Source organism: Nomascus leucogenys, chromosome 12 (assembly GCF_006542625.1).
Source record: "Nomascus leucogenys isolate Asia chromosome 12, Asia_NLE_v1, whole genome shotgun sequence".
NCBI lineage: Eukaryota > Metazoa > Chordata > Mammalia > Primates > Hylobatidae > Nomascus > Nomascus leucogenys.
In genome coordinates this window covers 57,074,156-57,087,283 of record NC_044392.1, presented here as the reverse complement: position 1 = coordinate 57,087,283, position 13,128 = coordinate 57,074,156, and the positions used below count along the sequence as shown (strand labels likewise).

The window sequence follows — 13,128 nt, the reverse complement described above, 5'->3', positions numbered from 1 at the left end:
AGAGAGGTGCAGTCCCCTAACAGTTCTAACTGGGAGAGCTCATTTGCAGCTGAAAAAAGGAAAGGAAGTGGTAGGGAATGGTATTTTCACCGAATTTTTGAAGAGTAGAAGGAATCAAGACAAATAAAAATGAAAGGGAAGGGCATTCCTGGAAAAGAAAAAGGGACATACAAAGGCAGGGATGCTACAAAGTTCAGGCAACAGTAAAAATCTGACCAGATTGCGCCACTCTTGCAGATGTGTGAGGAGGAATAACAGAAATTGAGCCTAGAAATGTTGTTGGTGATTAGCCACGGAGGACATTATTGGAAAGACTCGGGGTCCAGGACTTGACTCCCTAGGCACTGAGGAGTCATTGACAATTTTTGGCATAGATATGGTGCAATTATCACTGTGCTTTACAATGATGTATAGGATGGCCCGTGAGATATTAAGCTTGTAGTCCAGGTGACCTAACTGGAAGCTATCATAAGAACCCAAGGTCGGGGGAAGGCAGGAACAGAACAAGGGCAAAATCAATCAGATTCGAAAGAAGAAAATATTCTGTCAGTAGAAGCAAAAGACATTAGTGGCAGACTGGATGTTGTGACAACCAGGTGTTCAACCTGGGTGACAAGATGGAAGTTAGCAGGAACAGGGGGTTTAACAATGCCACTCGTAATCCCAACACTTTGGGAGGCTGAGGTGGGAGAATCGCTTGAGCCCAGGAGTTCAAGACTAGCCTGGGCAACAAAATGAGACCCCATCTCTAAAAAAAAAGTCAAAACAATTAGGTGGGCATGGTGATACCCGCCTGTGGTCCCAGCTACACAGAAAGCTGACACAGGAGGATGGCTTGATCCCAGGAGGCCAGGGCTGCAGTGAGCCATGTTCACACCACTGCACTCCAGCCTGAGTGACAGGGCAAGACCCTGTCCCAAAAAACAAACAAAAAATAAAAACAACAGGAGAATTGAAAAGAGTCACAAATAAACAGTATATTGGGGAATATTTTATTTACAAAACACTGTGTTCATACCTCTCAAGTATAGACTTACTAAAAATGTATTGGTATAGATTATCTGGTGAATAAAAACAATTTTTAGACATGAACATTCTAATAATTTTCAGTAGTTGAAAATTGTGTTGATTGCCTTGGTTTGAGAACAATTGCTCCCAATCCTCATTTAAAATCATGCAGAAAAAAAAGAGGGATAAATTAGAATTCCAGAGCTTTCAGGGACCTTGTAAAGCACAGGCCAATTCCTCATTTTCTAAGAGAAGAAACTGAAGCACTGAAGCACAATTATTGTAAAAAAACACAATTTGCTCAGAGCAGCATGTGTAGCTAGTAGAAAATTTAAGACTAAAACCCAGGTCTCCAAATGTCTAGCCCATTGCTGTCTGTGGAGCAGGACACTGCTTTTCCTTAGAAAGTCTGGGTAATGTTCCATTTCCATTACATTCCCTCTATTGTCTTTTCTTCAGTGTTTCCCCAAACAAGTTCCTGAGAACACTAAGGACCTACCACTAAATTTTTTTCTGTTTACTATTTCACAGGTCTCCTAACCATTTCTTTAAAAAGAAATAAATGAAGTAAATAATTTTGCCATATTGATTGTTCTCATTCTAGAATGTTATGAAGAATAAAAACACAGTAATAGGTGAAAATAGCTCATAAAAGAGAACAATTTATGCTACCTGGCATCTTCATAACAAGTCCGAAAAGTATAGTTAGGTAACAGCTCTGACCTACAGGATGCAAACTTCAGGATTCCTGGGGGAAAGACCCAAGGTTATTTTGTATTACTAGAAGGTACTGTATTATATTAAATCATATCTGCGCAGCCAAAGGGAATGTTAAATAAGCATGCTTGCTGATTTATCCAGGGATTAGAGGCTTGTTAAACAGGCAAAAGCTGTCATCTTGATCCCAAAATGGGCAGAATTGAGTATGACTCATCTATTTTGCATGTCAGCACATCATGAATTCACCAATATGACATGACGACAGAGAGATCAAAGTAGTTACCTATGGATTATAATTCCTCTGAGAGCCATTGCAGCTCCTCCAATTTCCAACAATGCACTTTTTCCTTAATAAGCAATTTATTCTTTAAAATTGCTTCTATGCCCCGCTTTTCATGCCTGTTCAGACCCAGCCACGGAGCAACCTAGGCTGACTACTATTAATTAGATGTCAGGTTTGTGTCAGTGAATTTATACATGTTCCCTTATTTAGTCCTCATAGCACTACGAGGTAGGTGCATTTTCAAGACCGGAAACACAAGTTGAAAGAAATTAATGCCATGCAATGTCAGTGAAAAGATCAGAAATCAAACCAAGTTTATCTGCTGCCAAATTTCAAGATCTTAACCATGGTATCCTGCTCCCACTTCAGCCCAGATGTAAACAAAATATTTCTATGAGTAGAATGTACTCATGTGCTAGAACACTGTCTATGAAAGAAGGTAAAGGATGTGAAGAGGCTGTCGGAAACCCACGCTTGGTCCTCTTTCATTGTCAAAGTGAGTTGTAGCTTTCTAGTTTCAACTTGGGTTACAATAATGGCTCTCCTAGTCTCTATAACTGATCTCAATGAGGCAGTAGAATGTTTGTTCTTCAGTGTTCTACAAAGTAAATTCTGATGTTGAAATACTTATTGTCACATCGCTGCCTTCATCAGAAACTATTTTAAATTGTGGCTGGAGTATTCTTAGAAAAGTCTAATCAGTTATCCAAAGAACTCAGACTCTTATTCCCCTTCTTCTGAGCCAGAACTAATCCCAAAGTTCTGGTTGCTCCAAAGTCCATGTCTATATTGATGCTATATCTTGTATCAGAGCTTGAAAAATCTTAATTATTACAGTTTTCTGTATGGATCCTCCATGGCTTCTGCAATTTTACTATCTAAGGAATTTGAGATGGTTTAATAGCTTCTTAAATAGCACCCAAACCAAACTAAAGCTCTTCTTCTATTTTAGATCAAATGTGGCATTCACAAGGAAAATCTGAAGTTGAAAACACTTCACAGCTGCTGAGAAGTCTAACGCTGTATAGTACTTAACATTTAGTGGACTAAGGTTTGTTGTATGTCAAATTCCCCTGAAAGTAAATAATACCTAAGGAATCTTATGCAGAAGGACCATGAAAGATAGAAATACCCTTTTTATATGAGTCAATACTTACATAATTCACCTTCAGCTACCTTGCGCATAATAAGCACTTGATATAGAATTAGTAAATGAATGCTTTTCTAGATACTGCTTTCATTGTTAGAGCACGAAGCAGAGCATCCAATACAAAAGGTATTGAGTATAATGGTGTACATTCACTTTGCTTCCATAGGCCCCAAATAAAAGTGAGCACAGTTTCAAGCAAGATAAACAAACAAAACATTTCTTTGTTTTGGAAAGGTTCACTGCAGAATCTTTGTAATTACATATTTTGAGAAACAAACACCATCCAATTAACAAAAATAGCATTTTTATGCAACTTTTAGGGAGTTGGGTAAAGTGAGACCACTTGTAAGTCCACCTAGCCACCTTCCTCCAAAAAAAAATACAGAAACAAAAACAAAAAAAAAACACGTTTAGAATACCCACAGTAATTCCAGGCTTGACTTCTCCTTCCCCCTCTCCTATATGTATTTCTCCTGCATTCTTCTGGCTAGTTCGTGTGTGTGTGTGTCAACATCAGAAAAGTGTCAACTCTTCCAGGAAAACTTACCTTATTCCACAAACCAAGAAACATTCTGCCTACATCTCTGTCATTGAATTATTTCATTTTACTATCATTATGTTTTTATATGTCTTTCATTCAACAAAAATTCTTCTTTTCTTGAACAAAAAATTCATCTTAATCAGCTCTATTTCTCTGCTAAATCTGGAACATAGTATGTTCTCAATAAATATTTATGGAATGAATGAATGTATTACAGATATAAACTTACAGATCTCAGGGTGTGGCCAGTGGTCACACAGAAGTAAATTAAATCTGAAAGTGTAAGTGAAAGTAGTGGGTCTTAAATAGACCCACAATAGCTTGATGACTTTGATGTAGCCTGGTGGAAGGATACACAGAAAACTGTATATAAGAGAGAAGGCATGACTCAAACCTCAATATTTGCAAAGGAATTTCAAATGATGAGGATCATTTGCCAGGATGTAGTAGAGATCATGAACATAGGTGCAAGTACAGAGAGACATAAAAATAATTTAATAGGTTTGGTCCTCTCGGTCAAGATCTTGTCTCTGATCTAAACCTAGACTGTATAAGCTGTTACTAGGCACTACCATATTGTTATCACCAATGCCCTGCGTGTACTGAAAAACTCTTGTCTCTCATACTAATCCTTCAGTGCCATGCAGGACTAAGCATTTCTTGCCCAAAGCAAGAAGAGACTGTTTTAAAAAGAGATGTAGCAGAAGACTCTCAAGGGCCACCTCTTACCTGCTGGTTCTGATAGGCCGTAACTGTGGTGAACACAGTCTCAGGAAAGTTGAACGTTTTCACCCCATCCCCAACAGGAACAGGCTTAGTGGGTGAAAGGTCGCTGCTGAAGTCTTTGCGAATCACGTGAACTCGAGGCTGGTATTTGTGCATAGAGTGCAGAATGATCTGAAATAAAAAGGGGAATTGTACCAGGCTTGGCTTTAAGGAACCTACATTTTGCTCTCATGCAAAAATAAATCACTAAGTAGAAGCACTATAAGAAAAGCACAGATTGGAGGTGAGATGTACAGAAAACTAGAAATCAGTATACTTGCCCAGGAAGAACTAAGTGATTAAATAGCATTACATGAAACCAAATAGCAGGACATCCTTATCATGGATGGTAAAAGTAATACATTTGCTTCAACTGGATAATGCTGAATGACTTCTTTAGTACCAATGGACAACATGTCACTAAAAGGTCTCAGAACCTCTGCCATGTGACAAGTTGTTCCCTCCAGCTTCAAATTTTCAGCATGTATTCATGCTGTCTTTAAATTCTACATCCTATTATTTGCATTTATTATTGAATATGTGAACATTATTTTGTTATGTGAGAGTAAATGGTAGATATGGGTTTTCACTCTTTCAGAAAATTGTTATTTCCTTGAAGATGGAAGCAATGGTTTTAGCTTATTCAATCTTCCCATAGCACCCAGTATGGGTCCTGCCATTCAGTGAAAATTCGGTATGTGTTTCACTGCCAAAGATAAATTAATAACATCACATGCTCCAAATATACCTGGAAAGCCTTAAGACTTAGTCTTCCGTATAAAAAATTTCTTGACAAATTAGCTGAAACTGTCATTCACTTGTTTCTCTTGTTTTATGGCCTCATGGGTTATTCTACTGATTGTTGTGATTTTTTTAAACCACTGGTTGATTTGTCTTGTTTTGCTGTCTTGCCTCCTCGACTAGACTGTAAGCCTCTAGAGCAAAAGGACTTTGTCTGGTAAACACAACTTGATATACAACAGATGTTTGCTAAATGTTAGATTTGTAATAAACGGAATTTAACTGGAAAAAAAACACTTTTATGCTTACTTACTTAAAATTACTTAAAGTGGCCTAGAGATTCCTTATTTTACCTATTTGAAAAAGACTGGGGCTAGCCAGCTCTAAAGCAAACAGAGGAAGAGAGAAAGAAAGGGGAGATAGGATTCTTTGACTCACATGTCCTTGATCATCCAATTCATTGTTGGTAAGCTTGAGTTTGTCAAAACTGACCACCTGTCTCATCCAGGTGTCTCCAGAAGCTAGAGAATCAGGGTGTATATAAACTCTTGGGGGCACAGGCGAATCAGCATTGCCAGCCACCATCCACTTGGAGCTGTGATACACATATCTGAGATAAAGAGGAAGAGAGGAAAATTCAGAGACAGAGGCAGAGAAGGGACAGAGGCCCAGGAAACAAGTTGAGACAGGGGAAAGGAGAGAAAAACAGAGATTACATGAATGGAGAAGTAATGGGAAAGAAACAGAGAATCAAAGGAGGAAAAGAGAAGGGCAGATAACCAGGGAAATGAAATAGAGATAGAAATGGACAAAAAGATGGAGTGGGGAGGGCAGAGAGGTGTTGTGGTTAATGATCAAATCTACAGCCCTCGCAAGGAAAACATTCTCACGGCCGTCTTCCTTTCTTCCCTCTCTCCATGCCGTGCACCCCTGTGTGCACACAGGCATCCTGAACTCACATGTCTAGCTATAGAAAAGGCGTTTTACTACAACCTTTCACCTTTCAAATGCAAACCATATAATCCCTTGGCCATTTGTTCAGGATTTTGTTCCTTATTAAAAACATCTTCCATATTGTCCTATAAAATGCAGCCATGTGCAGAGCCTTCCCAAGCCTCTCACTGGTTAACCATTTCCTTGCTAAGAATATGGACTTTGAGGCATTTCTATGATGGGCCTTTGCCTCTCTGCAACCATTTCAGAAGCACCACCAAATACTCCCAGTTCACATTGTCTGATGAACCTGTTTTGAACATCATCTTCTACACTATTTTCCCACAAAGTCACTGGAAAAAAGACATTGTTTGGTAGCAAAGGAAGTCAGTTTTCCTGACTTTGACAATTTTCTCATGGTTCAGAAGAAACATCTCCATGGATCTGGTACTTCCCTGCTTCTCAGTTCTAAAGGACCACATGTGACCTGGACCCTGACAAGTAGAGGCACCCAGTCCAAATCACAATCCCAAGATCCCCTGAAACAAGCTGGAAGCATCTTTTCTCCTAAGTCCTGAAATCCAGACCGTGTCTCTCTCAGCCAGCTCTCTCCCCACTTGTTATACTAGTCCTGGCCTTTTTCATCAACTCTTGCCTCCCTATTCACGGGTTTAGGGCCAAGCTGTTACACTTTAGATATTTCAAAAATGAGTAATGATTTACTGATTTGAGTGAGACCTCAGGAAAACAAATAAGCCACAACTTTTTTTTTCTGGCAAGAGCAATGTATAAGCCATCCAAGAGACATGGAGACTATGTTGGCTTTTAATCAGTTTGAGGGAAAATTACTTAACAATCTCACTCACAACCCATATCAATGAATAATAATTCTCCCTAAGTAGATATTCTTCTTGAAATTTTACCCAGTTCTCCTGTTCTTCCTCTCCATCATCTATGGGGTGATCCATCAAATATACATTTTAATATGATTTATTGTTCCACCTCTCCTTCCTCTTTCCAAAATAAATCGCCCCAATTTATTTAGCATTTCACAAACCAAATTATTCAATATGTTAATCACTTCCAATGTTAATTAAATTAATTTTAGACTTAAGATCCACTTGATTTTTGCTACCTTGGGAGACACTATACAATCCCATTTTATCCAGAGACATAGTGGGGAATCCCAGGTCAAAGTTAACGCTTTTTCCACCTGGTGCTCTGCCACAGGCCATTGGCATAGTCTGCATTCCTTGTTCCCTGTACAGCATACATTGCTAAAATATATCCTCTAAGGAGTTTGAAGAATTGTCTTGGAATGCTGGTGATATCCACATTTCCGCATCCCAGAGTTATTGTTACCTGTATCTTTTATTGTCCACAGGCACAATGTCCATTGCTATGTAGTACTGCTGATGTGGATCTAGGCCAGTGATTTTCACTCTCATGGCAGGAAACATCCTCCTATAAAGATGAATAAAACAGAAAGCTCAGAAATCAGAGTGGGAGAAGTAGCAGGGGTAAAAGCTTAAACAATGTGTTTTTGTTTGTTTGTTTTGAGACGAAGTCTCGCTCTGTCACCCAGGCTGGAGTGCAGTAGCACAATCTTGGCTCACTGCAACCTCCGCCTCCCGAGTTCAAGGGATTCTTCTGCCTTAGCCCCCCAAGTAGCTGGGACTACAGGTATGAGCCATCACGCCCAGCTAATTTCTGTGTGTGTGTGTCTGTGTGTGTGTTCAGTAGAGATGGGGTTTCACCATATTGGCCATGCTGGTCTCGAACTCCTGACCTCGTGATCTGCCTGCCTCGGCCTCCCAAAGTACTGAGATTACAGGTGTGAGCCAATGCGCCCGGCCTAAACAATGTATTCTTATTAGGTACTCTAAGCACATCAAATTCTAAAGTCCTCTAACTCTCAAAGTTGACTAATTTTTTTCACTTTGGAAATTATCACTATGAAATATACTGGAGACTTACACTACTGAACTAGTATCTCTTCTTAACTTAAATTGACCTATCTGATGATTCATACTCTCCAAGTGTTCAACCCTGCTTTGTATTTTTAGTTAATCTTTGTTGTGATATATATGTATACATAGGCATGTGTGTGCACGTGTGTAGCCATGCATACATTTCCTATTAGCTATAATCTGTTTAAAGGTTAGTATAGCAACTTACACTCTCCTTATAATCCAAAGAGCTTTTCAGTTTATTGCAAGTTATCATAAAATATTTTCAACTGAGTTTATTTGAAAATAACCACTCTAAAAATAGTCTCTCAAGTATAAAAGAAAAAAGGAAGGTGCTACCAGTCTCCAAACAAAGAGCCACCAAGATTTTTTAGTGCATAAAACTGTAGAAAATTTTCTGCAAGTTCTCAGGCTGTCAACGTGTGTGTCAGAGGAAGGACCCTATGGAATTGGAAGCAAATACCAAATGAATTCTCGTGGCCTCTGGGCAATACCTTGTTTCTACCACAATGGCTTGTTAAACTTGCCAAAGCAAGTGAGGTCAGGATATAGCACTTTACGACTTCTCTCATAATTGAAGAGAGGAGGAGACAGAGCAGCCCAAAAGAGATATTGAGTTTCAATAAGTCTAGAATAAAGTTCACCATTCTTCTTTAACCATAAGAAAGAAGAAAAACATCAAGCTCAAGCTCTTTTCTATCAAGCCGGACATAAAAAGTCCTCAGTTCAAAAATTTGGATTGCACTGAATGTGCTCTAGGCTACTTGTATGCAAAATGCTGCATTAAGCTTAACCATCTGGGGCTAGTTAGTTGAGCTGGGCAGAGCACGGTGCTAATGAGGTCAAGGTCACAGGCTTGATCCACATATGGCCTAATTGGCTTTGCTCCATTTCATGGCCATAGACCATACCCTGACCTCAGACAGCCATCTTGCAAATATGTACTGGTTCGTCACAGGAGAGGCTCTCTGTTCTAGTTACACACTCACTACTCATCCAGGAAAAGCAACCCAAAAGGCTAATATCCCCTGGCAGTAGGTCAGTGACATGATAATCATATCTGAGAGAAAGCACAAGAAGGATCACAGTCCTTTAATAGAGATGGTGGCTAATTCTTATTTACAAAATTAATGCATAACTATTTCATCTTTCTCACCTTATTACTCTTCAGAAGCTTCTAGCGGTATATCATTTAAAAATTTCTCCCCCTACTTCGCAATTTTTATTTAAAAGCCTCATACTTTTGTCTTATGGTGCGCTAATGAAATTTGATGATGGGATACGCACATTGACTAAATCTAACATCCACTATAGGTAAGGCACTTTAATTTGCATTAATTAATTCCAAAAATTTGGGGAACATTGATCTATACACTTAAATACAGATAAGTAATTCCCTTCTTAATAACACTGATTTATAGCTTCCCTGTATATGTAAATGTTTGGAGGGCATCTTGCCAGAGATGGGGCAAAAGTCCTCTCACTTACTACCTGAGTTAAGAAAATATGGTTTCCCCCAGTCACCTAGAGAGGCTGTATTACATGAAAGAGAGAGATTTCTTTTCTTCATACCTTTACAGAAAAAGGTGTTAGATGTTTTTAATTCAATATCTGTTTTGTCTGGAACAGTTATATGACCTTTAATGGAGAAGTTACCCATCCCTTTCCAGTACCCAACTTCTAAAATGAATGAACTATGTGACTTTGGATAAATCATTTAACCCCATCACCTATAAAACAAAGGAAATCAACTAGATAATCTCTACAGTGCCCCCTTGCTTTAAAATTCTGTGACTACCTTTGAATTCTCTTCTTAAAAACTTTGCAAGCCTTTTTTTTCTTTTTGTCACATTTTAGCATAGAATATCAAGTGAAGTCACGACATTCTAAGGAAAAAGTTAACCTTTCATGTTTTACAAAAAGAGATGTGTTTGGTTTTAATTTTATGGCTAAATGTAGGCCAGTTCTTTTGTCTTCTAAACCCATTAATCCTCGCCAGCACCTCTGTCCATGGTGCTGATCATGCAGGTTGGGTTGGTACACTCAAAGACTGAGGGCTCTATAGACTTCAGCAGCTCTGAATCAATAGGATCACAGTTTGGAGTGTGGGAGGAGGTAGATGGTGACTAAGATCATCTAAATGAGAAAAAGGAGAGAAAGCCATATATAACTAACATAACTAAGAAGATGGAGATCGGAATTAAAACGGAAAAGAATACTGACAATACTGCATAGCAAGAAAAATGAGTGAGAAGCAAGAAATTAACCAGGAGAATGAGAAGGAACGAAGAAAATTCACAGAAGAGAAAGCCTTATTTGTATGATTCTGAGTTGTTTCAGAATTACCTGAGAAGAATTAGATGTAGTAACAACAGTTGAGACAACTGAATACAGAACCAATTAATGTAGTTTCTAAACCTAAACAAAGGATTTCAATTATTACTAAAGAACAAACTATGTGTCTGTCTTGGGGAATATGTAGAGTATCCAGATATTAAGGTGAATTTGTGAAATCAGAGATATGGAAATGAAAATACTGCAGAAGAATTACAAAATGAGTCACAAGAGGGTTGTCAAGGAGATGCTCAAATGAACTCAATTCACTAAAGCACAGGGAATAAGGGAGTGATATTAGGAACAAACATGACTGGAATAAACAGACCCAAGAGTAATAAAGTAAAAACCCAAAAAGAATACTGGAAAATCTTATAGACAAAAAAAGTAATATTTCTTCTCTCTCTAAAACAACTCTTCTACCACAAACTTTAAAAAAATTTCCTTGAGTTACTTTGTTTTCTTCCAAGCCTTTACACCCCAAAATGTGGAACAGAAGTACCCTGCGACCCAATCAATGAAAAAGAGATGATATTGAACACAGTTATCCAGCCCAGCTTCTCCCCCTAGGAAGCCTTAATGGTTTTATTCACTACTGAGAGAAGGAAGAGAGCTCCAGAAAAGAAATAAAATAAACAAAATTTCAGCTCTATTCTAATTTCACGTTTTTGTCATATCTTATTGTTTTGGAAGGTTTCCTTATAGACACGTAGATAAACTGGACCCAATCAAAATATTATTTTACTTTAAATGGCTATGTTCATGAAAACAGCTCACAATCAGTAAGATGTGATTTTTGTTCCCCATGACATGTGAGATTATGTACACTGGCTTTGAAAACACAAAAGTAGCATAATTGTTTTGCTTAATTTCAGTGAACTATTCCTACATGCTGAAAAGTTTAGTCCAAATTTATTTATTTATTTATTTATTTTTGAGACAGAGTATTGCTCTCTCACCCAGGGTGGAGTGCAATGGCATGATCTCGGCTCACTGCAACCTCTGCCTCCCAGCTTCAAGCGATTCTCCTGCCTGACCTTAGGGTAAACACCCATCTCGGCCTCCCAAAGTGCTGGGATCACAGGTGTGAGACACTGTGCCCAGCCCAAGTTTAATTTTATCTAAATCGTTTCATTTTGAATCCAAGGGGCAAGAACTACAGCAATTTCTTAACAGTTCAGAGTTGAGACCACTGTTTTAGAGCCACACAGATTTATGCAGAATTCTGGAGCTGCCTCTTACTACCCATGTGCCTCAGCCAAGCTAATTAATGTCTTTCATCCTCTGCATCCTAATCCATATATGGGATGATTATGAAAAACCTCATAGGATTCCTGTAAGTTTCAAAGATGTATTTTGAGTGTCCAGCACAAAATAGATACTTAACTATGGAAAGCTGAAACATACTAATAAAGGAGTAGCTTAACTAAAAGTGACTATATCAAGAGAAGCTGTGTTTTTAAAACTTTGTAATCCTAGAAAAACAGTTTTGCAAGAAATTCCATAGGTCACTGATAAAGTTGTGTAATAATTTCAAGTCAATGATAAAACACAATGGACATCAACAGGCTCAGAATATGCATCAAGCCAATTCTTTTTAAAAAATTATTACAAAAGCATTGTTGCTTTAAATACTTTAGAAGATGCAAGTTTTTATTTGGGAAGCAAACTTCTTGAAAGTATTTAATGGTGAAGTAAACACTTGCTTTGGAAATATATATTTTGGCTGTTAAGATCCCATGGACTTCCAATATTAGCTGAAATACATTTGTAGGTGGAAAATGTTTGTGATTTACATGACTTACATTTGATTGGCCCTTGGAGGAAAATAATACAATCACAACAAACACAACAGAACCACTTTACCAAGATGTCCAAATGCAGAAAGTGAGTGCAAGCTGCTTCGGTTTTATTGATGCCATCACAAATAAATAAGAATGGAAGAATGTAATGGCTCCTACTTCTGCAAATTCTTTGAATCTGGCCACTCAAAGGAATTTGTCCTTACCTGCCTGCTTTGGTGATGATCATTTCAGTTCCAATATCATGGAACCGCTTCCAGAGGTCAGCACATTGCAGCTCCACCTGAATCTCCTCCATGGAAGACATGGCAGCAGGCACAGGGCCTGCAGCACCAGAGGCCAGGTCAGTGTGAGTGCTGAAGGAGCAGGAAGTCCGCTCAGTGAGGACCTCAGAATCTGAACCAGTGCTCTGCTCAGAATCTGCAAAATAAACAATCAAGCCTTAGGTGAGAAACTGCTGAGCTCCGCTCACCCCTGGCCCTAAAAGATGGGGGTGGGAAATGCAATGAAGTGGGGAGAGGGGTAAACAAAAGGAGACTTAAAGCTGGGAAGCTCCAGAGCACAGCACTCAGGGTATTTTATTATTTTTTATGGTTTGTTTTTGTGATTTATGACCTTCTTTCAGGTTTCGTGTTTCCAACGTGACATCTGGCATTTTAGTAAGTTTTAGCAACAGCTGAAGAAAATTGGTCCACAACAGGCAATATAAATAGTACTAATGTCACCATGTTGAAGGGAATGAGGCCAAACTGGGGCAACAAAATAAACGCCAAATTAAACTAAAATAATTATAAATTATAGATCCAAACCTAGATTAGACTATTTCATTTGTGCGAGTAAAGATTCAGTGCTAACAATATGTTCTTCAGTTCCATACCACT

The 13,128-nt window shown here is 38.5% G+C and overlaps 1 protein-coding gene across 2 annotated transcripts in view; it reads right to left on the bottom strand.

The window, feature by feature from the left end:
• The window catches only part of TBX15 (T-box transcription factor 15), a 106,976-nt gene that overhangs the window by 36,824 nt on the left and 57,024 nt on the right, over positions 1-13,128 (bottom strand). For both annotated transcript variants that reach the window (XM_030823226.1, XM_030823225.1), the window contains exons 2-5: positions 12,454-12,667; positions 7,504-7,605; positions 5,647-5,818; positions 4,432-4,599 (exon numbers count right to left, since the gene is read on the bottom strand). In XM_030823226.1, the coding sequence (XP_030679086.1) occupies positions 4,432-4,599; positions 5,647-5,818; positions 7,504-7,605; positions 12,454-12,554 (543 nt within the window). In that variant the 5' untranslated portion in view covers positions 12,555-12,667. The remainder of the gene's footprint in view (positions 1-4,431; positions 4,600-5,646; positions 5,819-7,503; positions 7,606-12,453; positions 12,668-13,128) is intronic.